General features: G+C 56.8%; 1 protein-coding gene across 1 annotated transcript; it reads right to left on the minus strand.

The window, feature by feature from the left end:
• Positions 1-10,531: 10,531 nt before the first annotated feature.
• LOC125339714 (L-threonine 3-dehydrogenase, mitochondrial-like) lies at positions 10,532-18,777 on the minus strand. Its single transcript, XM_048330973.1, has 10 exons — positions 18,772-18,777; positions 18,254-18,410; positions 17,700-17,742; positions 17,037-17,107; positions 15,382-15,531; positions 15,102-15,274; positions 13,672-13,762; positions 11,710-11,979; positions 10,919-11,084; positions 10,532-10,885 (listed from the first exon to the last, which is right to left on the minus strand). The coding sequence occupies exons 1-9, from the start codon at positions 18,775-18,777 to the stop codon at positions 10,945-10,947; spliced, it is 1,101 nt and encodes a 366-aa protein (XP_048186930.1). The 3' UTR covers positions 10,532-10,885; positions 10,919-10,944.
• Positions 18,778-24,338: the final 5,561 nt, after the last annotated feature.

The raw sequence follows: 24,338 nt of genomic DNA on the forward strand, positions 1-24,338 counted from the left end.
GTGGGTGGCCCGCTGGCTCTGACACGGGGACACACTCACACAGAGGAGGACAAATCCCCCATGCCGAGGAAATGCCCAAACTGGCTGTGCTTGGTTTCCTTTCTGAGTCAGTTGCAGGAAGCCAGTTTGGGAAGCGGAGCCTTCGTGTTGGGTGTGGCCGTGCGGCGGACGGGCTCGCTGGGCGCTTTCCTCCCGCCTTGCTCCCCTGAAGGAAGCAAAGACCCAGGCACATTTTGGAATCGGTTAGAGGTGCCCTGGCTGCTTTGTGCAGTTCTTCCCTCGAGTGTTTTGGGTTTTTGTGGAAAAGGGAAGGGGGGGTGGGGGACTGCAGAAGTGCCGGGGAGAGGGCAGCTCTGTGTCCTATGTGTGGTCCAGTGTCTGTCGGCCCCCTACTTTCCAGAGTAAGCACAAACAACCAGTTCTGTTGGGTGATGTTCCTGCTTTGGGTGGAGCAGCAGCAACGTTGGCCACAGCGCCGCTGCCTCCTCTGTGGCTTTCTACATGTACACAACACTGTTCGTGGTGTCCTGCGCTAGCCGTCTCTGTGCCCTGTGCCCACTGTGCCCAAGGATATAACCCACCAGGCCTCCACTGTGCTGCCAGCGTGGTCCTGCCTGATGCCTTCGCGGGCTCAGTAGCAATCACAGAAGCCTCGCCAGGCTGGACCACGACCGAGCCTTGCCCAAGACCTGCCCCATAGCAATACCAAGTGCTATTACATCATCGATGGACAGTTTTATTTTTTATGATTATTTGTTTCTATATTACTGGTAGAAAAAGGAAAATAAAAATATTTCAAAGGAAGATATCTATGGAAATAGGAGGGATTGGCTTTCTCCTACTTGTTCCCGTTACCGCACACCTAGGGCCAAGCCCCTTATTTAAGGAATGGATGGATGGAGGGAGGGAGGGGTGGGTGGATGGAGGGAGGGGTGGGTGGATGGAGGGGTGGATGGAGGGGTGGGTGGAGGGGTGGATGACTGCATTCGTGAATGAATGCAAGTATGATGACACATGCATACGTGCAGATACGATGCATGGAATGGATGGATATGGGGATGGATGCATGCTGGGATACATGGATGGATGGATGGATGAAGAGGTGAATGGAAGAATCAAGCAATCGTATGAGCATGTGGGAAGAAATATGAGCTTGAACCATTCTTCTTCTCGACTCCCTCCTTTCTCCAGGGAGGGCTGCCCAGCGGCAGCAATTTACCTCGGCGCTGTAGGGCACATGGTGCGAATTTACCCATCTCCACCATTTGACCCAAGCCAAGCCAAGCCAATGCATCCTCTCCACAGTGAAAATACCACCGTGCCCTCGGGAGGGCTTGTGCCTGTGCTTCTCCAGCTTCTCCCGGAGCCGCCTCACCGGTTCCTCAGTGCGTGACGCGGGGGTGGGTTGGGGGGCTCCGGCAAGCGCACACGGCGGGGGACGTCGATTCTGGCCGTGCGGCTCCAGAACAGGCCCGGGAATCCGTTCCTGGCGTATGACCCGGAGAGCCGCCAGGAAGCCTCTGGAAGACGAAGCAGAGCGGCTGAGGATAGCCCGGAACTGGTCCTGTCTCGGAGACTTGGGAGCACGCTGCCCGGGTCCTGACTGTAAATCGCAGCTTTCTAGCAATGCCCTGGATTGGTTATCATGTTCTCTCCTCAAGGAGCGGGTGACACAACAGGCACTGGGGGGGAGGGGAGGGGGAGGGGAGGGGGAGGGGGAGGGGGAGGGCAGCCCATGGAAATCCAACCCCACGTTGGGCCATGTGCCTCGCACGTGGTTCTCAGGACACGGAGGGGCCAGCCGTCGGTCCTCGGCAGCCCAGGGCCTTGTGTCCACACGGAGGGAAGTTAGCACGGCCTGGAACAGCGGCAGCAACTGTAAGAGCCACGGGTGCCCTGGTGTGCGGGGCTGCGCCCACCGGGCCGTCCACCCGGGCGCACCTCAGAGACCATGCTGTCCCAGCCAGGACGAAGGAGTCCCAACTTCCTCCGGATGTGTCAGGAAGCACCGCGAGGTTCTTGAGTGATGGTGACATGATTCACACGCGCAGGAGTCGGGGTAGGAAGTGGAGGCCGCGGAGCAGCTGGGTGGCCACGACAGTTGGCACCCGCACGCCTGGGTAGAGCGGCCGCGGTAGGGGTGACAAGGCCTGGTTGGGGGCTCTCCGAGGGACGCCACTTAGACGTGGAGTGAAGGAAGCAGAGGCGTTGCGGCTGGCAGACAGTTGCTGAGGATGAGCGACGTTAGAGGGAAGCCACGTTTATTTCTACTCCCTGTTGACATTCTTCCCCCTTAATGATTGCTATCATTCAGACCCACTGCGGTAGACAAATCTTAAAGTGCCCCCTGCTGGCGGAACGGAGAATAGACGTGTATTTTCTCAACTTGGCAAAACCAGTAAATTTGCTTCCTCTCCTCCCCACCTCCCTTTCTGGCATTGCAATCACCAGCGCTTGCCATTTTATTCTATTTTATTAGAATACCTAAAAGTTTGTACACTCAAATACTCAGCGGTTACAATTCAATTAAATCGACAAACACGTCTTGCCTGGGAGGGGAGAATACGGCGATCAGATGGAGTGCTGGAGTTTGGACGGGTAACAGCCAGAATTGAGCACGGGGGAGACCCGAAACGGAGGACGAGATCACAAGGTCTCTCAAGAGAAAAAAAAAAGTAATCACACTTCCCACCTCCCAGGTGAGCGCCAGCTCTGAAGACTCAGGATGGGAATTACCCCAGACAACCCCGGAGGCAGGGCTGCTGTGTGCGCCCCGGCCATAGCCCTCCCTCGGCCTCCGGGAGCTACGTGCAACAGGTCCTTGAACTGCTTACAAGCAGGACAAGAGCCTGGCGTTTCTGCCTCCACTTGGTGGGGATCGTTCTAAGCTGTGCTCGCCATAGTCACTAGGCTACAAGTTGGGTTCTAGAAGAAACCGGACTGGAAAGAGGACACAAAGAGGACAGGGCACGATGAAACGGCCCCTAAGAGAGAACAGAGCCTTGCAGGACAGACTGTCCTCAAACGAGCACACTTACCTATAACACAAGCCTCTCCCCAAACGAGCACACGTACCCGTAACACGAGCCTCTCCCCAGAGCCCTAGGAGCCATCCCTTGGGAGCCAGATTGCTCCCCTCAAGTGATGACTGATGACACCTCCAGAACCCGGAACCAGCACTGAGAGGCCGCACCTGTCGCGGTAACTCTCCGATCCGGTGCACCTTCGTCCCTTGCCCCTCGTTCTTAACCCTAGCGCTCTTATCTGTCCCTGGGCATGGCAGGTGGTGCGCAGAAGGGCCACCTCCTCCTCTCTCTGCCACACCATGCTCCTAATAAACGTTCCTGTCCCCTGTCCTGGTTTGGAGTCTTGCCTTCCTCTTGCCGTATGGGAGGATTGGCTGGCCCCTGGCTTTCTGGTAAAGGTATCGTTCCCGCCATCTCAGCCGCACTTCATATTCAACCTCTGCTCTGGGGCCAACACTTGACAAAGAAAAGAAAATGGTCATTACCTCCCTGAAGAGGGCGATAGATTTTCAAACCTATTGCTTACCCAGGTGCTTTCCTTCGGGTTCTCCAAGGCTGTTCTTTCTAGTCGAGGCAGACATCTCCCCCATTATGAAGGGAAACAGGAGGAGCTCTTCATCTTCCCATCACTTGGTGATTTGCTCCCAGGATGGGAGCAAAGATGGACATGCACAACGCATGTGCTCTGTCTCCTGCGAGGGAAGCAGTCCGATGGGGTCCCCGCCCCCCCGCCTCTGGGCCTGGGCATTTCCTCCCCTGAGCTGGTTGGTAGCAGGCGGTGCTTGACAAGGCAGTGGACCCACGATCCATCCACCAGGACGGGCTCCAGAACAGCCACGGTTACCAGAAAACAGAAAAAGCCGTGGACGCTCTCGTGGTGTGCCTGTAAAACCTACGCACGCTTTCCATCCTATCTGAGCGGCTCAGGCTGCCGGTACGATGGCTGCGCTGTAACGTTGTCTAGTCGTGGCTATGCCGTGTCATTAGGGAATAGTGATGGAGCAGACACAGGGCCTTCCTGTCAGTATTTCCGACACCCCGGTCAGTACAATCGGGGGATACAGACCATGAATGTGGACTCCGAATTCATTGTGCTGTAGGCTTCTGTCTGTAAGGTACAGGTTTCTGTATTTGTTGAAGTACGTACATGTACGCACACCTCTGTTGCACTTTCTGTGTGCATGTATTATACAGTTTCAAAACAGCAAGCCGCAGGAAGCGTCAGGTGCGGAGCAAAACCCTAGCTGCTCCCCCTCCAACGCCAGTTCCACGCTTTCATTCTGCACTGCCTCCGCGATCCTTCCTTTCCCAGCCAAGCCTCTGGTGTGGCACCTTGAAAACGGATGCATCCATTCTCACCACCACCCCCCCCGTCCCTCCCCCCCACCCCCCACCCCCGGGTACATCAGTGCCTTTGCGAAGAATGCACCCATAGCCACAAACCCTGGCTCCTCCCACCAGCTCCTTTGCAGAATGCCTCCGCCCCTTGCTGGGGAGCCTTCTCCAAGGCTGGTAGCCTCGTCCCCACACCCCGTGTGCTCCCTGGGGGCGATTCCAGGTGTCAGGTACGATACGTGATAAGAACCTGACCTTGTATCGGCATTACCTGGCACGTTCTGGAAATAGCCACTCCTCAGTCCACCCCGGAGAATCAGCCAAGAAGGAACCTCAGCAGGAGAATTCTCAGGTGCCAGCACCTGCCGCCCGCCAGGCCTTCCCACGCCTCGGCCCCGGGGAAGGGCTCTGAGAAGCTGGGAAACTCACGGTGAGTTCCTAGCTGGGAGTGGTCGATCTGAAGCCAGTGTCCCCCCCCTCACCTCCCCCCCCGGGGCTAATTCAGTGTTGCCAACCTGACAGCCAGAGGAGAGAAACTAACGAATGGAGACGCTCATCAGGAGGCTGAGATCTGAGGATCGTGGTTTGAAGCCAGCCCGGCCAGACACATCCGAGGGACTCCTATCTCCAGTTAACCAATAACAAAATAAAAACAGCCAGATGTGGACCATCTGCTTCCCCCGATGGAGGCTCTGGGCGGCCTGTCCTCCACCCCAGCCACGTCTAAGCTGGGGTCACGCAGCCCAGGCCTCCCGGGCAGGGCTGAGCCTCTGACGGACGCACCCTGCTTAGGCGCTTCCATGGGCGTGGCCCAGCAAAGCGGCAGCACGTGAAGGTCATGGAGGCACTGAAGGTCACAGAGGCTCTGGTCTTATTATTATTTTTTTTAGCCAGTACTGGGCCTTGAACTCGGGGCCTGAGCACTGTCCCTGGCTTCTTTTTGCTCACTTGAGTCACAGCACCACCTCTGGCCATTTTCTGTATAAGTGGTGCTGGGGAATCGAACCCAGGGCCTTATGTATACGAGGCGAGCGCTCTTGCCACTAGGCCATATCCCCAGCCCCGGCTCTGGTCTTAGATGTCCCCCAAAGGCCCGTGTGCTGTCATCTTGGTCTCCCCGCCGGCCACTGTCCCACCGTAGCCCCGTTGGGAAGGGGTGGAGACTCCGGAAGGGGCAGCCTGGCGGGTGGAGGTGCGGTGCTGTGACCTGGAAGGCGGCGTGGGGGCCCGTCTCTGCTTTCCGGCTGCCATGACCTGGTCGCCCTTGCTCCGAGCCCACCCTGCCATGGGCGCAAAAGCAACGGAGTCCATTAACCCAGGACGGAAGCTTCTGGAGCTAAGCTCTCCCCCACGCACGGAAGGTGTCTGTGCGAGGTCTGCACCTGAGCCCACACGCGCCTCCCTGCCCCGCCTCTGCCCCCGGCCCCCGGGGAGGGGCGGCCAGAACCCCACCCCCATTCAACTCCATTCCTGAGCGCGTGGAGACGCTGGGGCGCTGCAAGGATCTCCACAGAGAAGCCCGTCACATCCACAGGCCCAAGATTTGGGGATGATCAGTTCCCGACAGTGGTCCTAGAGAGCCCGAGGCCAGGGAGAGCCCTGAGCCCTGAGCCCGGTGGGCCCCCCGTGGGCCCCTGTGGGTCCCTAGGAGAAGATAAGGGGCCTGTTACCACGAAGGCCACACATACCTGCTCCCCAGGAGCTCACGTGGCCTTCGGCCCGACCTCCCCCCCCCACCCCCTGGCAAAGGGGTGAGGTCCCCAGGCCCCAGCCCTGTTGACTCTGGCAAGAGGCGAGGATGCTATCAGCTGGCAGCGTGGGGGCCCCAAGCCACGGCGGAGCGGCTGGAGCGGCTGCCCAGCCCCGTGGAGCCGGCCCTGCTCTGCCGGGCCGCAGCCGGCTCCGGCTTCCTCTGCACACGCTCGGCGGGGCCCGAGGCGGCTGAGCGGCCCAGGCCTGTCCCCCCGGGAAAGGGGGCAAGGGGGCGGCGTACACTTCACATTCGAGGTGACTGTGTGATACCCCGCACCCCGTAGGTCAGCCTTGGAATGTGTTTCCAGTCAAGGATTGCGGGAGTGACAGCTTCCACCTTTGGAAAATACACTAACATTCTCTAGAATACTTGATGATGCTTTTTTTTTTTTTTTGGCCAGTCCTGGGCCTTGAACTCAGGGCCTGAGCACTGTCCCTGGCTTCTTTTTGCTCAAGGCTAGCACTGTACGGCTTGAGCCACAGCACCACTTCTGGCGTTTTCTGTGTATGTGGTGCTGGGGAATCGAACCCAGGGCTTCGTGCATGCGAGGCAAGCACTCTACCACTAAGTCATCTTCCCAGCCTCGGTGATGCTTTCTTTTATTCTTCTATTCAACTAACAGTTACTGGGTGATAACTCTGACGCTGTGGACCGTGAAGGCTTAGCTAGGATTTTGTTGTTGCTGTTTGAAGCAGAAAGCTCTGTGCTGCCTCTGCTGGAACTGGAGCTCCGTGACACAGACGAGACCCAGAGATCCAGCCTTGGCAACCGTGAAGTAACTCATTAGTTAACTGAGGGGTGTCGCGATCACTCAGGTTACCAGTGGCTGGGCCGGGGCAGGCTTCCTGACTTCTGGCTGCAGGTTCTTGCGTCTGTAATGTAGAGGGGCAGGGACACCCCAACCCTTCCCATGGAGACTTCCCTCCATCTTTCCAAGACACCCCTCTTGCCTGGCTGGCCGCGGTCTGCTCGCGGGCCCCCTTCTGGGTGAATCCTGAGATGGTTCCACAGGCTCTCTCTGCCCAGCCCGAACGGAAGCCTCTGGACTCACAGTCTGACACTCTTTCGAGACAAGTTCCCCAAACTTGGCAAAGACACCAGGGACTGGGTTTTCACAGGAAAGGGCTCCCCGGCAGGTGGCATCTCCCGGGTGAGGAGTGGAATGCCAGCCGGCTCTGGAAGGTTCAGCCCCAGGCCCGGATTCTGAGGACGGAGCTTTAGGACCCCACTTGGGAACGTCTCCCCTTCCTGTCGCTCTTCGTTCAGGGCCCCCCGGCCCCCAGCCCTTCATCCCTAGCTCCACCTCCCGTCCCAGAACCGCGGGGAGACCAGCGACCCGGGGCCCGCCGTCACCTCCACGCTGCTCCCCACGGCCCTGGCCGGCTGCCCAGGGACGGGAGCGGCTGCTCCCGGTTGTCTCGGTTCCACCGCGGGCCGCCCAGGTGGGCAGTTCCCAAGCGGGCGAGGCGGAGGGAAGATGGTGACCTTGCCAAGGGTAAGCACGCACGCGGGCTAGCGACTGGATGGACCGGTTTCCACAGAGAACACGGAGCCTGGGTGACGGCGGACACGCTGTCCCCAAGGTGGGCAGGGCAGACCACGTCCAGGGCCCGCGGGGCCCCGTCTGGGCAGGGCTGGCACCGCCACCCAGCCAACACTCTGGGTTCCCCGTCCCTACGGCACTGCCGCTTAAAATAACGTGGGAAGTGAAATCTCACAGCCCGCCCCCTTTCAGAACCGGCTTTCTGGCACTCCGCATCTCTCCTCCGGGGCCCCCACGCCCCATCAGAGACTGGGACTCGAACCCATTACCCATTGGGATCTCCGTTCCTCCCACCCGAACCACGCCGCTAGGCCCTACACACAGGTTTCTGTGCACGGTGCTTAGCTCCTCTTTTGCCACCTAGGTAAACGAATGCACTGTGGTGCGTCTTAACGCTAGACTACGTTTCTACACAAAAGAAACGTGTCAGCGCGCCACGAGAAGGCACAGCGGCACGCGAGACGCGGACCAGGCCGGCGGGAAGTGGCCGGGCGCGGGGTGATCCTGATCCATGACCTTCCCACGAGACGGCAAAAAGCTCAGCGGTTGTGCGGGGTTGGGAGAGAGAGGAGGAGCTGGAGGAGCACGGAGGAGGGGAAGGGGCAGGGCGACCGCGCGGCTCCTCGATGTTACCAAACGTGCCGTTCCCGTGCGTGGCGTGGATGGCCTGGGGAGGGGGAAGTGCGTGCGTGTGTGCGCGTGTGCACACACGCACGCACGTGTACGCGCCTCGGACTTAACACTTTAAAAATATAGTTGATCTAGGTAATGAGAACTTGTGAATTCTAGGCACAGCGGTGCCCCCCTACAATCTCAGGGCTCCACGGAGGCAGGAAGACCGCAGGCCCCGGGGGGGCCTCCGGGGCTAGGTAGAGAGTGGAGGCCAGCTTGGGGTACTGGGTTACCCTGTCTCAAAACGCAAGACAAAGCAAGAGATTACAAATGTAACCAATTCCCATGGAATGCGCATCCCCAGGAAGGCTGGGGGCTGGGGGAGGGGTCGCCCTGGGGGGGGGGGAGAGTGGCCCTCAGTAAGCACAAGGGGGAAAATAAACAAGCCAGTGTTGGCAACTCTCTGTTGAGGAAAGGAAAGGTCTAAGTGCAAGGTTTTCTAAGTGACGAAGCCACAGCTTTGTGCAGTGGCAGTATCCCATAGCCAATGAGGTTTGTCGGGGATGTGATTATTACTAATTGTCATTATGAAGTCGTCCTGGGATCCTTGATATTTCCTATAAAAACGTAATCGCAAAGTGGAAATAGTTATCAAAGTATTGAATGTGGCTCATGCCTATAATCCTAGTTATGTAGAGGACTGAGACCTGGAAGATTTACAGTTCAAGCCAGCCAAGGCAGAAAAGTCTGTAATACTTTCATCTCCCAATTAATCAGCAAAATATCAGGCTGGAGGCATGGCTCAAGTAGCAGAGCACCAGCGGCGATCTAGCAAGCCACGCAAGAATGGCCAAGTCCCTGAATCCAAGCCTCCATACTGATACACGTAAATAAAAGTAATACCAAATGAGGAACAATGTATAACTGTTTATGTTTTTTCAGGGAATGTGGACTGTTTTTAATGAACAGAAACGTTGAAAAGTTTCCATATGAATATGTGAATGACACAGGACCAGCATCCGATAGTAACAGGGATAGCTTTTGAAATCTTCAGCAAAATAGAAAGAGCCTTTAAAATATTTCCTTTCTCCTTCCTCAGAGTCCCATCTGTTTCAAAACTGAATAAATATATCGGCACAGTTGTTCATTTCTAGAAGTTAGTAAACATTGCAAAATTAGTTCCAAAGCAGATGGCGGATATTTAGCAACTGTTTGGGCTTTCTCTTCCCCAAACAACAATACACGGTAACAAGAACACGAAGAATTTCCAGACTGCGGTGGAGCAGCCTTCCACCCATTTCACCTCATGGAAACCCAGATTTTAACCCTCACCCAGCTCTTAGCAAGACAAAGCATTTTGCCTTCCTACAGAAGTGCTGAATGGGTTGAAGGAAAGCTCCTTTTCTAAATTACCGTATGGTGACCATAATTTTTTGAGAAGTGAAAGGAAATAGAAATATTAACTCACCTTCCATCGTATTTTACCAAGGGAAGTAAGAAAATGACACAGGCCCAAGTTGCCAGAGGAAAAGCAGTGGAAAGGGTCCGTTCCTAAGCTCAGGGGGGACTTCAAGACGATGTTGTTTTGTTATCACACGTCACCATTGACAAAAAAGAGTAACTCAGAAAAAGATCTACCAACATAAGCTTAATTCTACCATGCAGAGGGAGGAGAAACACATACTGACCTAACTACGAAAAGCAACACAACAATCGGAGTGCTTCCCTTCAAAGCCTAACAGATCTTAGCTCTAGTTATGACTCCAAAAACCTCACGCGGAAGCACGACAGTTCAAAATCCCAACGGCACAGCCATTTCTTGTCATTCGCACACACCAGAAACACCTCTGGATGTGTGACCACCGTCATCCAGTCCACCGTTACCGGTCGGCGCGTGGACCGGGAGTCGGCCGGCTGGCGGCTCCTGAGGTGGCTGGAGCGATGGCATGGGTGGAGAGGAGCTCTCCCGGGAGCAGGCGCGGTCACCCCCCCCACCCCACCCCACCCCACCCCCCCCCCCCCGCCCCCGCACCGGGGGAAGCTCACCAGGGCTCTTCAGCGCCTGCAGAGCCGCTCTGAATGGCTGAGTCCAGCCGTGGTGTGACTCGTGGTCCCTAGAAGCCACTGAGCTTCCTAGCGGGGAGGGAGGGAGATGAAGCAGGGCTACCCGTCACCAGGCGCGCCGTCTGAACACGCTTACCTCCCCCCCCACACTTCCCCACGGGAAAGGAACCAGAAGGGATGCTTGCTTTCCCCACACCGTGAGGCTAGAACTAGGAGGTCAAGCATTCTCATGTTTCTCTAGGTACTAAAGAACAGCTGTAAATGAGGAATGTATCTTTGAAGGTCTTCGCAATGGAATCACTGGTCTCAGGAATGACATTTAAATTAAATGCAAATCTGCATACTTCCACCACCCCAGAAAGGACCCCAACATCCCCACTGCAACTTAGGTCTTCCTTCTGTGACTGAATCAAGTTTACGGTCTCAACAAATGCTGGGAGTTCCGCCCAAAATGTTGAAAATGATAAAGAACTCTACTTCCCTCCCAGAAATTCAATAGGAGCTGACAAATCCAGTCCACCCAGCCCCCCGGGCTGTAAAGAGCATGTTCCCCAGCCCCTCCCGCCGGGCGGGGGTGGGAGGCGGGGGTGGGAGCCACCCCTTCGCCGCCCTCAGTTGGCTCGGGCGACTCTGGTGTTGGAACTGTGAAAGTTCAGCATCAACGTCACCAACTCCGGGAGGTCAAAGTCATGCTTCCAGCCCCAGTCTCTCCGTGCATTGCTGTCGTCCAAGTTCATTGGCCAGCTGTCCGCTAGGGAGATACAGGAGGAGGGCTTGGGTTAACTCGGGCTCTAGATTTGCAGAAGGCTGAGAGGCATTTTACCTGAAAGTTGATGGTAGAAGGCTCAAAGAAGAAAATCTCTCCCTTAGAGTGAAGCCAAACAACACTTATACACACACAAACACACACACACACGTGCACACACACGCACGCGCGCACGCACATGCACACACACACGGTCATCTCAGAAGACAAGGACATACATCTGCTTTCAGATGCAGTGCTATTCCTATCACTAAAACCCCACTCAAGTCCTGGGAATGTGACTTGGTGGTAGAGCGCTTGCCTAGCATGCACGAAGCCCAGGGTTCCATTCCTCAGCACCACATATATATAGAAAAAGCTGTAAGTGGCGCTGTGGCTCAAGTGGCAGAGTGCTAGCCTTGAGCAAAACAAGCTCAGGGACAGTGCCCAGGCCCTGAGTTCAAGCCCCAGGACTGGCAAACACACAAACAACCCAGACACCTTCTTAAGTAGGAATCTTGTGCACAGAAGGGCACTGGCAGAGCTGTGCCCTTCAGCCTGGCAGGGCAGCCCTCCACAGAGGACGCACAGTGACGGGCGACGCTGGCCTGGGGCCCGGGGACCCACCCACCTATGGCCTGTCGGAGGGGGTCCACGCTGTAGGTGACCCGGAAGCCCGGCACGTGCTTGCAGAGCTCCCGGGCCAGCTCCTCGGGGGTGAAGCTCATGGCGTTGATGTTGTAGACCCTCGTGGAGAGGGACTCGGCGGGGGCCTCCATGATCTCCAGGGTGGCTCGCAGGCAGTCCTCGATGTACATCATCGGCAGCCGGCAGCCCGCGGCCAGGTTGCACTCGAACTTGCCGCTCCTGGCGGCAGCGCGGAAAATCTCAACTGCGTAGTCTGAAAGAGAACGGCAGTCTTGCAGAATGGCAAAGGAGCTCCGGCCTGAGAGAATCTCTTGGGACTCTGTGGGTGGGGACCAGAGGGGGAAAACTGGGAGGGAATGAGGAAGGGGTGGCGCGGTACATCACCTTTATAATAACAATAAAGAGGACTCCCAAGGAGAGCTGAACAATGGGACCGAAATCAGTATTTATTCAAGTAGTTAACTGGGTTGTTTTTTTTTTTCTAATTACTGTTATCTAAAAATGACACGCACCTATCACATACGAGCGCATATGGAATGTTATGGGGGAAAAGAATATGATTTCCAAGCGAAGCGTAGTGACCACAGATGGCCTGTTCTATATCTTGGCAACGTCCTTCGTGTTGGGTTACACGGGAGACAGCCGTCTCCTCCACCGACCTCTGCATTCCACTCGCTTTCCTGTCCCCAGCAGCCTTGTGAAAGAGGAGGGACAATGGCCGCCGGTACCCCGTGTGGCTAGGGAGGGAGTTTCGACCCCCTGACTCCTTAGAAGGGTCTTTCCCAGGGACCCTCACACCGCACCACACACAGAGAAGCCCCTGGTTGGCTTGTTAAAAGCTACCAAAACCAAAGCTCCCCCCAAGACCCCTGGGCTTGCCCTAAGAATCTTTGCTACCCCCTCCCAGCACGGCCATGGACAGGATCCTGAGCTCACTGAGGGTAACGACGCGCGGTCAGGTGCAGAACAGTGCAGCTGGGGCTCCTTTCACAGGTGCAGTGCCCGCGGTGCATTGAAACAGAGCTTTGTCTCTACAGAAAGAGACAGACGCTGGCTGGCCTTATGGCTTGGATAGGAAGTGTTGTCCCCGCCCCCAGGCTTGTATACTGAATAATTGGTCCTTAGCTGGTGGTGATATTTTGGGAGATTCTGGAAACTTTAGGAGGTGAGACCTAGCTGGAGGAAGATAGTCATTAAGGCTACCCTTTGGGGGTATCTTGTCCCTGTTTCTCAGTCTCTGTTTCTCTTGTCCCTGTCTGTCTCTCTTCCTTCTCTTATTCTTCCTCTTCTTCCTCCTCTTTCCCCTCCCTCCCTCCCTCCCTTTCTCCCTCTCTCTCTCCCCTGCCTACCACGAGGTGAAGACACTCCTGTCACCATGACATTCTGTCTAAGCCTATAGGACCAAACCACAGACGGAGCTCCCATGGTTCAGAGGGCTCCGTGAGTCTGGCAAAACACATCTTTTCCCTTTCAAGACATTCTCTTAGGTGTTTGGGTCAGAACGACACAGAAGGAAGTGATACACTGGGCATGGGGGTGCATGCCTATAATCCAAGCACTTAGGAGGCTGAGCAGGAGGATTATGGGTTTGAGACCCATCTGGGTTATATAGCAAGACAAACAACAGAAACAAATGACAAAAGAAGCCAAGTCTGTATTCAAGAAAGAGGTGGCGCTTCCTGGGGGCCTGCCACACTGTCAAGAGTAAGTCCACCTTCTCCTGTTACCCGTCCTATTTCAGCTCCGGGGGACCAATGCTAAGCAGGCAGGAGACGCCAACAATGCGGACTTCCCTGAGCAAGGGCTCATTGTCAGGGTTCAAGAGCGTTACTGAAGCTCTGGGCGGCACATGGCTACAGGAAGTGGGTTCATTCACCACCACGCAGACCCTTCCCGACAATGAGGGCCTGTCCCCCCGCACAAGGGAAACCAGGGCATGGCTTACCCGTCGTTCCCCCTCCAGGCTGGGAATCGGCTGAAATGATCCCAGGGTATCGCAGACACCGGAAATCTAGGCCATACCGGTAATGATAATACTGTGAAAAAGAGAGTGCTTACTCAAAAAAGAGAACCTTTGGTTTTCTAGCTATTGATTTCGCAGGACTGGGCTTTGAACTCAAGGTCTCAAGCCTGCTAGGCAGTGCTCTACCACTTGAGCAATGCCTCCTGTCTCCCCACACTGTCTTTCACAATCAGATGCAACAAAGAAATAGCATGTTCCCGAAATATTAATCTATGTAGTTATATTTAAATATTCCTAAGAAAATGAATGTTTCAGAATTTCCAAGAGTCTTTGATAAACGTGCTTAAGTTGTGTGTGTGTGTGTGTGTGTGTGTGTGTGTGTGTGTTCTAGGGTACAGGGCCTGGTGCCCTGTGACTTGAACCACACCTCCAGTGCTGGCTTTTTGCCCGTTAATTGGAGATAAAGGTCTTATAGACGTATAGACTTTTCTGTCTGGGCTGGTTTCAAACCCTGATCCTCAGATCTCAGCCTCCTGAAGAGCTAGGATTGCAGGCCTGGGTTGACCTGCCAAGTTTTTATCTTTCAAGAACTGCATGAATACTGTCACCGATAACTCGGCCTCCAGCGGGGAGCTGCTGCTGCTCCCGGTCCTGAGCGGCTGCTAGGGTTCCTCCATTCGGGAAGGCAGAGACCCAGAACGCAATGACCAGGACATACAAACCTGCTGCAGGACAACACCAACCACTCCACTACAGAGTACAAGAAACAAAACAGAACCAACAAGAGCATTTCAAGTTTTTCATAGTAGAGAAGATTTTTTGTTTTGTTTTGTTTTGTTTTTTTTGGCCAGTCCGAGGCCATGAACTCAGGGCCTGAGCACTGTCCCTGGCTCCTTTTTGCTCAAGGCTAGCACTCTGCCACTTGAGCCACAGCACCACTTCTGGCCATTTTCTGTATATGTGGTGCTGGGGAATCGAACCCAGGGCCTCATGTATATGAGGCAAGCGCTCTTGCCACTAGGCCATATTCCCAGCCCCTAGAGAAGATTTTGTTGTTGTTGTATTTCTTGCCTCACTAGGCTGACCCTGAACTCACGATCGTCCCGTGTCAGCTTCCTACATGCTGGGATTATACGCGTGAACCTCCAGCCTCCATAACAGGAAGTTCTAACGCTACCATCCACAGAACAGAAAGCAAGTGCAAAGCATGAGCCCCTGGGGGTGTCCAGGAGGGGGGAAGGTGGCCACAGGTGCTGAGGCGTTCGGGGAACAGAGGGTACCTGACACCTGACAGCCACGGGGAGCCACGCGAACGCAAGGCGGGCATGGCAGAGTGGAACGTTCTCTCGACGTGGATTGACATCACGGGAGACAGAACCATGGGCCCCACACATGCATCCGTTGGTGCTTACTTCTCCCATGAGCTCCGCGTGCACCTTGGACACGCCATAGATGGTCCTGGGTCTCTGAATACAGAGGTCTGGGGTTGGGTTCCGGGGAGAGGTAGGTCCAAACGCCCCAATTGTACTGGGCACAAACAATCGTAGATTGTGTTCCGCTGCCACGTCTAGAATGTTATGCAGTCCTGAAACGAACAGATACCACCATAGTCTCACGAAGAAGGAAAAGAAAACGGCTTCTTACCAAAGAGCTGGGGCAAGTGGGTGGAGGGCGGCAGAGCCCGGCGCTCACCTGTTACATTCACAGCCCTGGCCAGGGACACGTTGGCTTCTCCCACGGCGCTGAGCAAGGCGCTGTAGTGCAACAGCCAGGTGATGCGGTGGTTGACCACGATCTCACGGAGGTGCTTGTAGTCCAAGATGTCGGCGTAGACGAACGGGCCTGCGAGGCGCACAGGGCGGAAGCGGGGGGGGGGGGGGGAGTGAAAAGAGCGGCCGGGGCCTGGCGGGCCCTCGCTGGCTCGTGAATCTCTCCGGTGACCACAGAGGGAGAGGAGAGCGGGCGGCAGGCAGCGGGTCTCTCCTGGAGCCCCGGCTGCCGCCCCAGGCGGCGGCAGCCGACACGGGAGCTGACCCTGTCTGTGCCGGGCCCCGGGGTCTTCACCCGGTCCACTCTCTCACGGTCTTGGAGGAAGATACATTGCGCTGGCAAAGAAACTGAGGCACCGCGGGAATGGGTGGCAGAAGTACGGCTGCCACAGGCACAGCCGCTGATGGGACAGGCTCTGGTTTTAACAACGCACCACATCCGTCAGGCTTAATAACACCAGAGCCGGCGTGGCTCTGTGCCCACTGCCCCCACTTAGGGCACACTGGTGGTTGACCCCCCCTCCCCCCGGGAAGCAGCAAGGGGCTGAGCAGGGAGAGGGAGGACTAAAATGCAAAGACGCATTTGATGTAGGAGGTGGAGGGGTGTGTGTGTGTGTGTGTGTGTGTGTGTGTGTGTGTGTGCGCGCGCGCACGCGCATGCATCGGCTCAAAACCAATTCTGCATCGCATTATCACTCATTTGTTTTGATCTTGCAGGGTTTCGGTTTGCTTGTTTTTTCTTTGCAGTGCTTGGCTGAAACAAAAGCGTCCGTGTGAGCTAGGCCAGTCCGGCACCATTTGCGTCTGCCTTCCTTGTTTATTTATTTGCTTGTATTTTTCCCATACAAGGTCTCACTAGGTAGCCCAAGCTGGTCAAGAACTCAAGATTCTCCTGTCTAGACCCCCTGAGGGCTGGGATTACATAGACAGACACCATTATACCCAATCTTTCTCCAAACTCTGTGTGCCTGTGTATGTGTGTGTGTGTGTGTGTGTGTGTGCACGCAAGACAATACTGGGTCTTGAACTCAGGGCTTCTTACTCTCCTAGGCTTTCTCACACACTGCTGGTGCTCTACCACTTGAGCCACACCTCCACGTCTAGAGTTTGCTGGCTAATTGCAGAGAGGAGTCTCAAGGTTTTGTCTTCCCCGGCAGGCTTCAAACCCTGATTCTCAGATCTCAGCCTCGGAAGCCGCTGGGATTATAATGTAAACCACCAGCCCCTGGTGTTCTTCAAGTTCCTCTTCCTGGTGGGCTCTCTGAGCCAATAAGGTTAGTGATAACTCAAATGAGAGTACTCGAGATGTTTCTCCCCCGAAGCTAATATTCCAGATAATATCCAAAGATACCATTCCACCGCTTAACTTCAGGTTCCCTCCTCAGCCTTAGTCCTCTTGAACACAGCATCATTATTGCAGATCTAAAACACTTTCAAGCCCCCGGCTGTGCCGGGTCCCTTCCCTCTCATTTCCAGCCTGGTTCCGGCCCTGGTGCACAAGGACTGCACAAGCCGTCTCTCTTTCATGGCTCTTGGAAAATCAAAGAGAAGCAGCAGCGGGGCTGATCCGTCTCTTACCACTGTGGAAGACCTGAGCAGGGGGTTTCTTTATGTCTGATAAAATCACATTGTCCTTCCCAAATCGTCTCCTACAGGGGAAAAAATCAAAACACACGAGCTGGCAGCAGGTGGACTCTAACAGGTGCTAGCGGAAGCTTCTTCTTCACTTCCCCACCCGGGTCCTGTCCCCGTCGGGCTCCTAGCGCCTTCCCGTCCCACACCTTCTACTTCTGTCACCCACTCTCGGCCCTCATTCCTCCTCATTCCCTCCTCAGTCCTCCTCCAAGTCCCAGGGTGCCCTGCCAGTTTCCAGGAGCGCCTCACCGCGCCCCACACCGCCCCACACCGAAAGGCCCGTGAGCCCTCGCCGTCAGGAGCCTCCCCTTGCCTAAGTCAAGAGAGCAGAGGGCTCGGGTGGCGCCCGCGCGTCAAGGCCCACGCCAAGTCTGCCACATCGAGGGCAAAAGGAAATGGATTTTGAGCAATTACTTGTTTGTTTGTTTGTTTTGAAGTCCCGGGGTTTGAACTCGGGGCACCACACTGGCTAGACAGCTGCTCTACCGCAAACGCCGCTCTGCCAGCCCCGAGGTGGCTGTGTGGACGTTGCCGCCTTTAACACACTCTCTTGGGGAGTGGACACTTGGCTGGACGGCCCCAAGGCCGCTGCGTTCGGGTTCTTACCTGAGGAGGTTGGCGAGCCCCACGCCCAGCTGGCCGAGACCCCCTAGATGGAGGAGAAAGAGCAGTGAAACTCTGACCCAAACCCGGCCAGTTCACTCACTCCCGGAATGTCGAGGGACAGTAAGATGACCGCTGTCCAGCCGGGGCAGCCGAGGTCCACGCAGCAGGGGCCCCACACTTCCGGCCACAGCGAGGGGGGGGGGCGATAGGAGGGGGGGCAGGAGCGCCAGGAGCAGCGTTGGGTCCAGGCCTTTGGTGATTTCAATGGGTTTAGGAGTCGCCCATCCCCCTCCTGGGGGGAGGGCACCGAATCCCACCTGGGATGTGGCAGGGCGGGGCTACAAAGGTCAAGGGGAAAGACCGGGAAGGCAGGAAGTCACGAGACTAAGGGGAAGCCTGGATAGGTGAGTCTCCAGCCCTCGTATCTACTACTAAGCACTTTTGAAAGACAGAAGTAGAGGTTTGGCTCCACTGGCAAAGCCTTAAGCGAAGACGCGAAGGGGCAGCCCCGAAATAGTAATCATTATCACTATTAACAATAAGATAAGACTAACCTGTAATCAAGACCCTTGGAAGGTCTGCTTCAGAGATAGAGGTGGATTGGAACCTGGCACCTGCTGGAACCTGCCAGGGAGCGATACCCAGAAACCGGGAGGGCAGGAGAGTGCTCAGGCCTGGGCAGGCGGGGCGCAGACGCCACATCCTCAAGACCTGCAGGGAAAAGGGTGCAGTTACCGCCCCGCCTCGCCCCGCCTCGCCCAAGCTCGCCAGCTGAAACCAACACTGCGCGCGTCAGCTCCGGAGCAGAGCTGGCTAGGGAATTCAGGGATCTCACCACCGAGCCCCTAGGCAGGGCTCCCCGGAAGCCCACAGTGGAGAGCCGCCCAGAACACCACTAGCAGCCAAGTTTGCGATCCTGACTCCAGGTGTCGCCTATCATCTGAGGGGACAAACGGGTCCCAGACTAAACACACACATTATCTCCGGAATGACCCCCATGAGAAAAGCGCGTGGTTAGGAGAAAAAGACGTTCCTGCAGTATTTGGCAAGTTGTGAATAGTTTTTATTTTACGGCCATCGCTTTCAAAAGGGCGATACAGAAAAGCCATTTTAATCTCAATGCAACACCCGGGTCAGGTCCTTCGTCTCTAGGGTCTTGGAGAACGAGTCCAAGGAGATGGAAAGAAATAAAGCAGCCAAGGTGTAGTGAAGAAAAAAAAAGCAGAGCTCCTGCTGATGGCGGGGGGGGGGGGGGCCAGAGCTCCTGCTAATGGCGGGGCGGGGGGGGGGGGAGCTGCCTGGGTGGCTCTGCAGGTGAGTGAAGGCAGTGTGTGTAGCTCTGTGACTGTCAAGGTCACAGGACAGCTTGTGGGACCTACCGGTTCCCAAACCCAATCAGACTCTACAGAGCCCACTTGCGCCCTTCCCCTGTTTAGTCCTCTGACTGGATGGCCACGCCAGCACAAGCCTTCCCAGGGCAACGGGCCATGGTGTAATGCATGCACGGACCGCTCAAGGTCACGGTGATTCGAAGTCTAGGGGCTCAAGGCAATGGAGAGGGTTGCAGAACCTCCATGGGAAGGGCTTTTGCACTTACAGACATGGACCAAGATCTCTCTTAGCCAACAACCTATTCTTGCTATGCTTCTTGCTATTCTTCTATGATGGCAATTAGTAATTGCTAAGTAAAACAATCATTTGATACCACGTTTTTAAAAGTCTGCAAAAGAGCTGGGTGCTTGTGACTATAATCCCGTTCTATTCAGGAGGCTGAGATCTGAGGATCACAGTTTAAAGTTAGCCTGGGCAGAGAAATCTGAGATTCTTACCTCCATTTGGCTCAGATGGCAGAACACACTCAAATGGCCTTGAAGAAAAATGAAGAAAAAAGAGCGAGAGCACAAAGCTCTGAGTTCAAGTCCCAGAACTGGTATTCAAGCATGGGCATGTGCACATGCACGCACGCACGCGCGCGCACACACACAAATATATAGAGAACAGTGTTCAAATCAAGACTACCAAGTACAAGTACCTTTCATTGTTTTCCCAGATTGACAGAAGAAAACTCTAGAATCTGAAGTCACAAAGACAAGAGCAAGTTTGGGTAAAGACAGAAAATTACCCTGAACAAACTCATTTCACCTCTGAGAAATAAACATGTCTATACCTTAGAAGATTCTAGAAGTGCAAGGGTACACAAGCACAGGTCAGGAAAGGAAAAGCTAGAGTCATTTGGTTTCTGGGAAGCCACTGGAAACAGGTAAGAGGGAGAATGGAGACTGCAAATGACATCTCAGCAGTGTGTTCACAACAGATCCGACTGAACACAGCTACCGCCACGCTAGGAAATGGATCTGCAAGGGTGCCCTCATCCTAGCTACTGGGAAGTGGAGATCTGAGAATCACAGTTCCAAGCCAGCCCCGCAGGAGGCCCTGGGGCCACCAAAAACAACAAGAACAAAACAACAACAACCACAACAACAAAACCCCACGTGGAGCTGTGGAGCTCAAGTGATAGATAGCATGTTAGCCTCGAGGGGGAAAGCCAAAGGCCAGTGCCCAGTCCCTGAGCTCAAGCCCCAGGGCCAGCACAAAAGGAAGGGGGGGTGGGAGAAGGAAATCCTGACGACTGTGTCCAGCACCAGAGACCTGGAACCGGTGATGCCACAAAGGGACGGGCACTTCGGAGGCTTCCGAAGCCAGGGCTTCCCACACCGGCCGCGCGAGGCCCGGCTCTGGCTGGGCACCCTGGACCCGGTCTCTGGGAGCCCGCGCTGCCCCGGGGACCGCCTGCAGCCGGGGGGCCCCGTCGAGCCGCGGAGGGCTGGAGGAAGGCCGGGCTCGCCGGGCGCGGGGCTCCGGGTTCGCCGGGCGCCCGCCCCGCCCCACGCCAGCGCCTCGCCCGGAGCGGAGGGCGGGGACCCCCTTCCCGGCCGCGTCTCCCAGGACCGGACGGGCCCGTTCGGCGGGACCCGGGGAGCCTTCCGAAGAAGGGGCGCGCCCGGTGCGCGTCCCGCCCCCTGCAGCTCGGGACCGCGGGCCGGCCGGGCGCCGGGGCTCGCTCGGGGGGGGGGGGGGGGCAGCGCGCCCCGGCCCGGACTCCAGCCGCCCCGTCCAGGCCCGGGGGGCTGCAGAGGGGAGCCGAGCCTGGAGGGGCCCCGCTCCCGGGACGCCCGCGACCTCCCGCACTGACCTGCGGGCGCAGCCGCCCGGGGCGCGGGAGCCGGGGCGCGGGAGCCGGGACGCGGAGCCGGGGCGCGGGAGCCGGGACGCGGGAGCCGGGTGCGGAGCCGGGTGCGGAGCCGGGACGCGGAGCCGGGATGCGGAGCCGGGATGCGGAGCCGGGTGCGGAGCCGGGACGCGGAGCCGGGGCGCGGGAGCCGGGGCGCGGGAGCCGGGATGCGGAGCCGGGTGCGGAGCCGGGTGCGGAGCCGGGACGCGGAGCCGGGTGCGGAGCCGGGACGCGGAGCCGGGGCGCGGGAGCCGGGGCGCGGGAGCCGGGATGCGGAGCCGGGACTCGGGAGCCGGGGCGCGGGAGCCGGGACGCGGAGCCGGGACTCGGGAGCCGGGGTGCGGAGCCGGGGCGCGGGAGCCGGGATGCGGAGCCGGGACTCGGGAGCCGGGGCGCGGGAGCCGGGACGCGGAGCCGGGACTCGGGAGCCGGGGTGCGGAGCCGGGGCGCGGAGCCGGGGCGCGGGAGCCGGGATGCGGAGCCGGGGCGCGGGAGCCGGGATGCGGAGCCGGGACTCGGGAGCCGGGGCGCGGGAGCCGGGACGCGGAGCCGGGACTCGGGAGCCGGGTGCGGAGCCGGGGCGCGGAGCCGGGACGCGGAGCCGGGACGCGGGAGCCGGGATGCGGAGCCGGGGCGCGGGAGCCGGGGCGCCACGTGCAGCGAGCGGCCCGCGGGAGGCCGGGACGCCACGCCCCGCGGCCCGCAGCCTTTATCCCCGCCCCGCCGCGGCCCGCCCCGCCGCGCACCAATCCGCGCGCTCCGCCGGGCCTGAGCGACCCCGCCCCGCTCCGCGGCGGTCCCCGGGCGCGCTGCCCCGCCGCGGGCGCTCGGGGTCCCCGCGGTCCCCATCCCCCCGGGGGGCGGGCGGCCGCCCGGACGGCGCGGGGACGCCGGAGCTCGGCTCGCGCGGGGCGCGCGGGTTGGAGCGGGCGCGATGGGCACGCCGGCACCCCCCGCGGAGTCCGCGGGGCCGGGCGGGGTCCCACCCCACCCACACCCGCTGGCCCGGCGCCGGTGCGGAGTGCGGAGGGGGAGCTCTGAACCCCCGGTGCCCCGGCTGCGTCCGGGACGTGGAAGCTGGGCTGGGGGGGCGGGGGAGGGGGGCTGTGTGTCCCGGGCGGTCCGCCGGACAGAGCCGCCTTCCACACCCGCGAGCCTAGCGGGGCCCGAGTGACCCGCAGGGCCTGGGCGTGGGCCCGGCGGCCGGGCGGTCTCCCGGAACACACAGAAAACGCGAGCCGGGGTGCCTGGTCCATTTCCTCTCCCCCTGGACGGTCTGAGGTCTGACTGAGGCCCGGCCTGCCGCAGGGCTACCAGGGGGCTCCCGGGCCCCGGAACCGTGTTGGGCTCCTGTCCCTGCCAGCCTTCCCCGAAGGCTCCTCCAGGTCCTTAGCCTAAATTAGACTGTGGCAATAGAACTTCCATTTCCAGGGTTGAGGGTTTGGCTCTCAGATTACAAACCCAAAGGAGGTTAATAAATATCCACTAGTGCAAAGTGATATGGGAGGGAGGGAGGGGGGGAGGGAGGGAGGGAGGGAGGGAGGGAGGGGAAGGGAAAACTTTCTTTTGCAGAAAGATTTCAGTTAATAAATGCAGAAGAAATAGGCAAACAAAACCACCAAGGGGACCCAGAATTGTAGTTCCTACAAGCAGGAAGGCGGATGGAGGAGGATTTTTTTTTTTTTGCCAGTCCTGGGCCTTGGACTCAGGGCCTGAGCACTGTCCCTGGCTTCTTTTTGCTCAAGGCTAGCACTCTGCCACTTGAGCCACAGCGCCACTTCTGGCCATTTTCTGTATATGTGGTGCTGGGGAATCGAACCCAGGGCCTCGTGTATACATGTATACGAGGCGAGCGCTCTACCACTAGGCCACATTCCCAGCCCCTATTTGTCCCATCTTGACGCATCCCTTCCGCCATGTTTACCGATAGCACGTGGAAGGAAGCACAGTGGTCACCTCAGCCCCCGGCCAGGTTTACATGCTGAGCTCATTCGGCATGGGCTGCCGGACAGTGGCGCTCTCCGCACATGACCTCCATTGGAGGAAAGGTCCCACCCCCGGGGACTGGCTCCACAAGGCAGCAGATCCGTGCTTCTCAGAGGTCTGGGGATGAGCGCGGAGGAGCTTACACAAGAGGAGACACCATGGCTAGTGGGGAAACTGGTGAAACCTGAATGAAATGTGCACTTCAGATCATGTTGTCCCAATGTTCCCTTCTTCACCCGAGTCCAGACCTGTGCTGTGGTGATGCAAGATATTAATGTCAGGGAATCTGGGGGAGGATAGGAAGACTGGCTGACATGGAGTCATTATCGTGGGACTTCATAAGAAGTGTAGGAAATAAAGTCAAAGAAGTTGAACAAACACATAGGAACTTTCCTAGGTAAAGATGACTCCCAGGGTTGTTAGGGGTTTGGTTTTTTTTTTTTTTGCCAGAACTGGGACTTGAACTCAGGGCCTGAGCACTGTCCCTGGCTTCTTTTGCTCAAGGCTAGCACTCTTACCACTTGAGTCACAGCGCCACTTCCGGCTTTTTCTGTTTATGTGGCGCTGAGGAATCGAACCCAGGGCTTCATGTATACGAGGTGAGCACTCTAGCACTAGGCCATATTCCCAGCCCCCTATGTAATGATGAGGGGACGATGCTTCTATAGGCCAACTAGTGCCAAAGACTGATGGTAAGCTACCAGAAGGTAGGAAAAAAGTAGTGTCTTCATTCTACAGTTAATATTAAATCTCGGAATTGTTAACAGTACTTTGATAGTTGGTTGTTATGGGTTTTACTTCTTGTAAACCTGTTCATTTTGTAGATGGTGGGGCTTGAACTCAGGGCCTGGACACCGTCACGGAGTTCTTTCACTCAAAATTCAATCACTCTGAGCCACAGTGCCACATGTAGGTTTTTTTGGTGAGTAATTAAGAGTTTCACAGACTGACTTACTCAGAATGACTTAAAACCACTATCCTCAGATCTCAGCCTCCAGAGTAGCTAGGATTACAGATGTGAGCCACCAGCACCAAACTTTCTTGAAAATTTTACAGTAAGTCAATACCCACAAACAGTTTGAGATTTTTCATGGGACTGTGTTGAATCAGTTAGAAAGAACTGACATTTTGTGATAGTATGAATCATTTCTTCACTTAACTGGTTCTTGTTAATTTCTTTTCTCTAGTTTTGTAGTTTTCATGAAAATTATATTCATACGTTGGTACTTATACCAAAACATTCTATTTGGGGAACATGCAAACGTGAATATTGTTTGTGCCCTCACAACCCTAAACTGATGCTGTGTTCTCAATAGCAATGACTTATTCCGAGTGATGTTAAACGTTCACTTGCCTAAGCTGGTACATATTGGGTTCCTTTGCTGTAAGATTACTACTTCCCCCTTTGTATTAACTATTTT

The sequence above is a fragment of the Perognathus longimembris genome, chromosome 21 (genome assembly GCF_023159225.1).
Source record: "Perognathus longimembris pacificus isolate PPM17 chromosome 21, ASM2315922v1, whole genome shotgun sequence".
Lineage (NCBI taxonomy): Eukaryota > Metazoa > Chordata > Mammalia > Rodentia > Heteromyidae > Perognathus > Perognathus longimembris.

Excerpts from the sequence above, each read along its gene's own strand:
- LOC125339714 (XM_048330973.1), bottom strand. Across the intron at positions 17,743-18,253 it reads TCCAAGGGTCTTGATTACAG|GGGGTCTCGGCCAGCTGGGC; the intron begins GTTAGTCTTATC and ends TCCTCCATCTAG. Across the intron at positions 17,108-17,699 it reads GGGCTCGCCAACCTCCTCAG|GAGACGATTTGGGAAGGACA; the intron begins GTAAGAACCCGA and ends TTTCCCCTGTAG.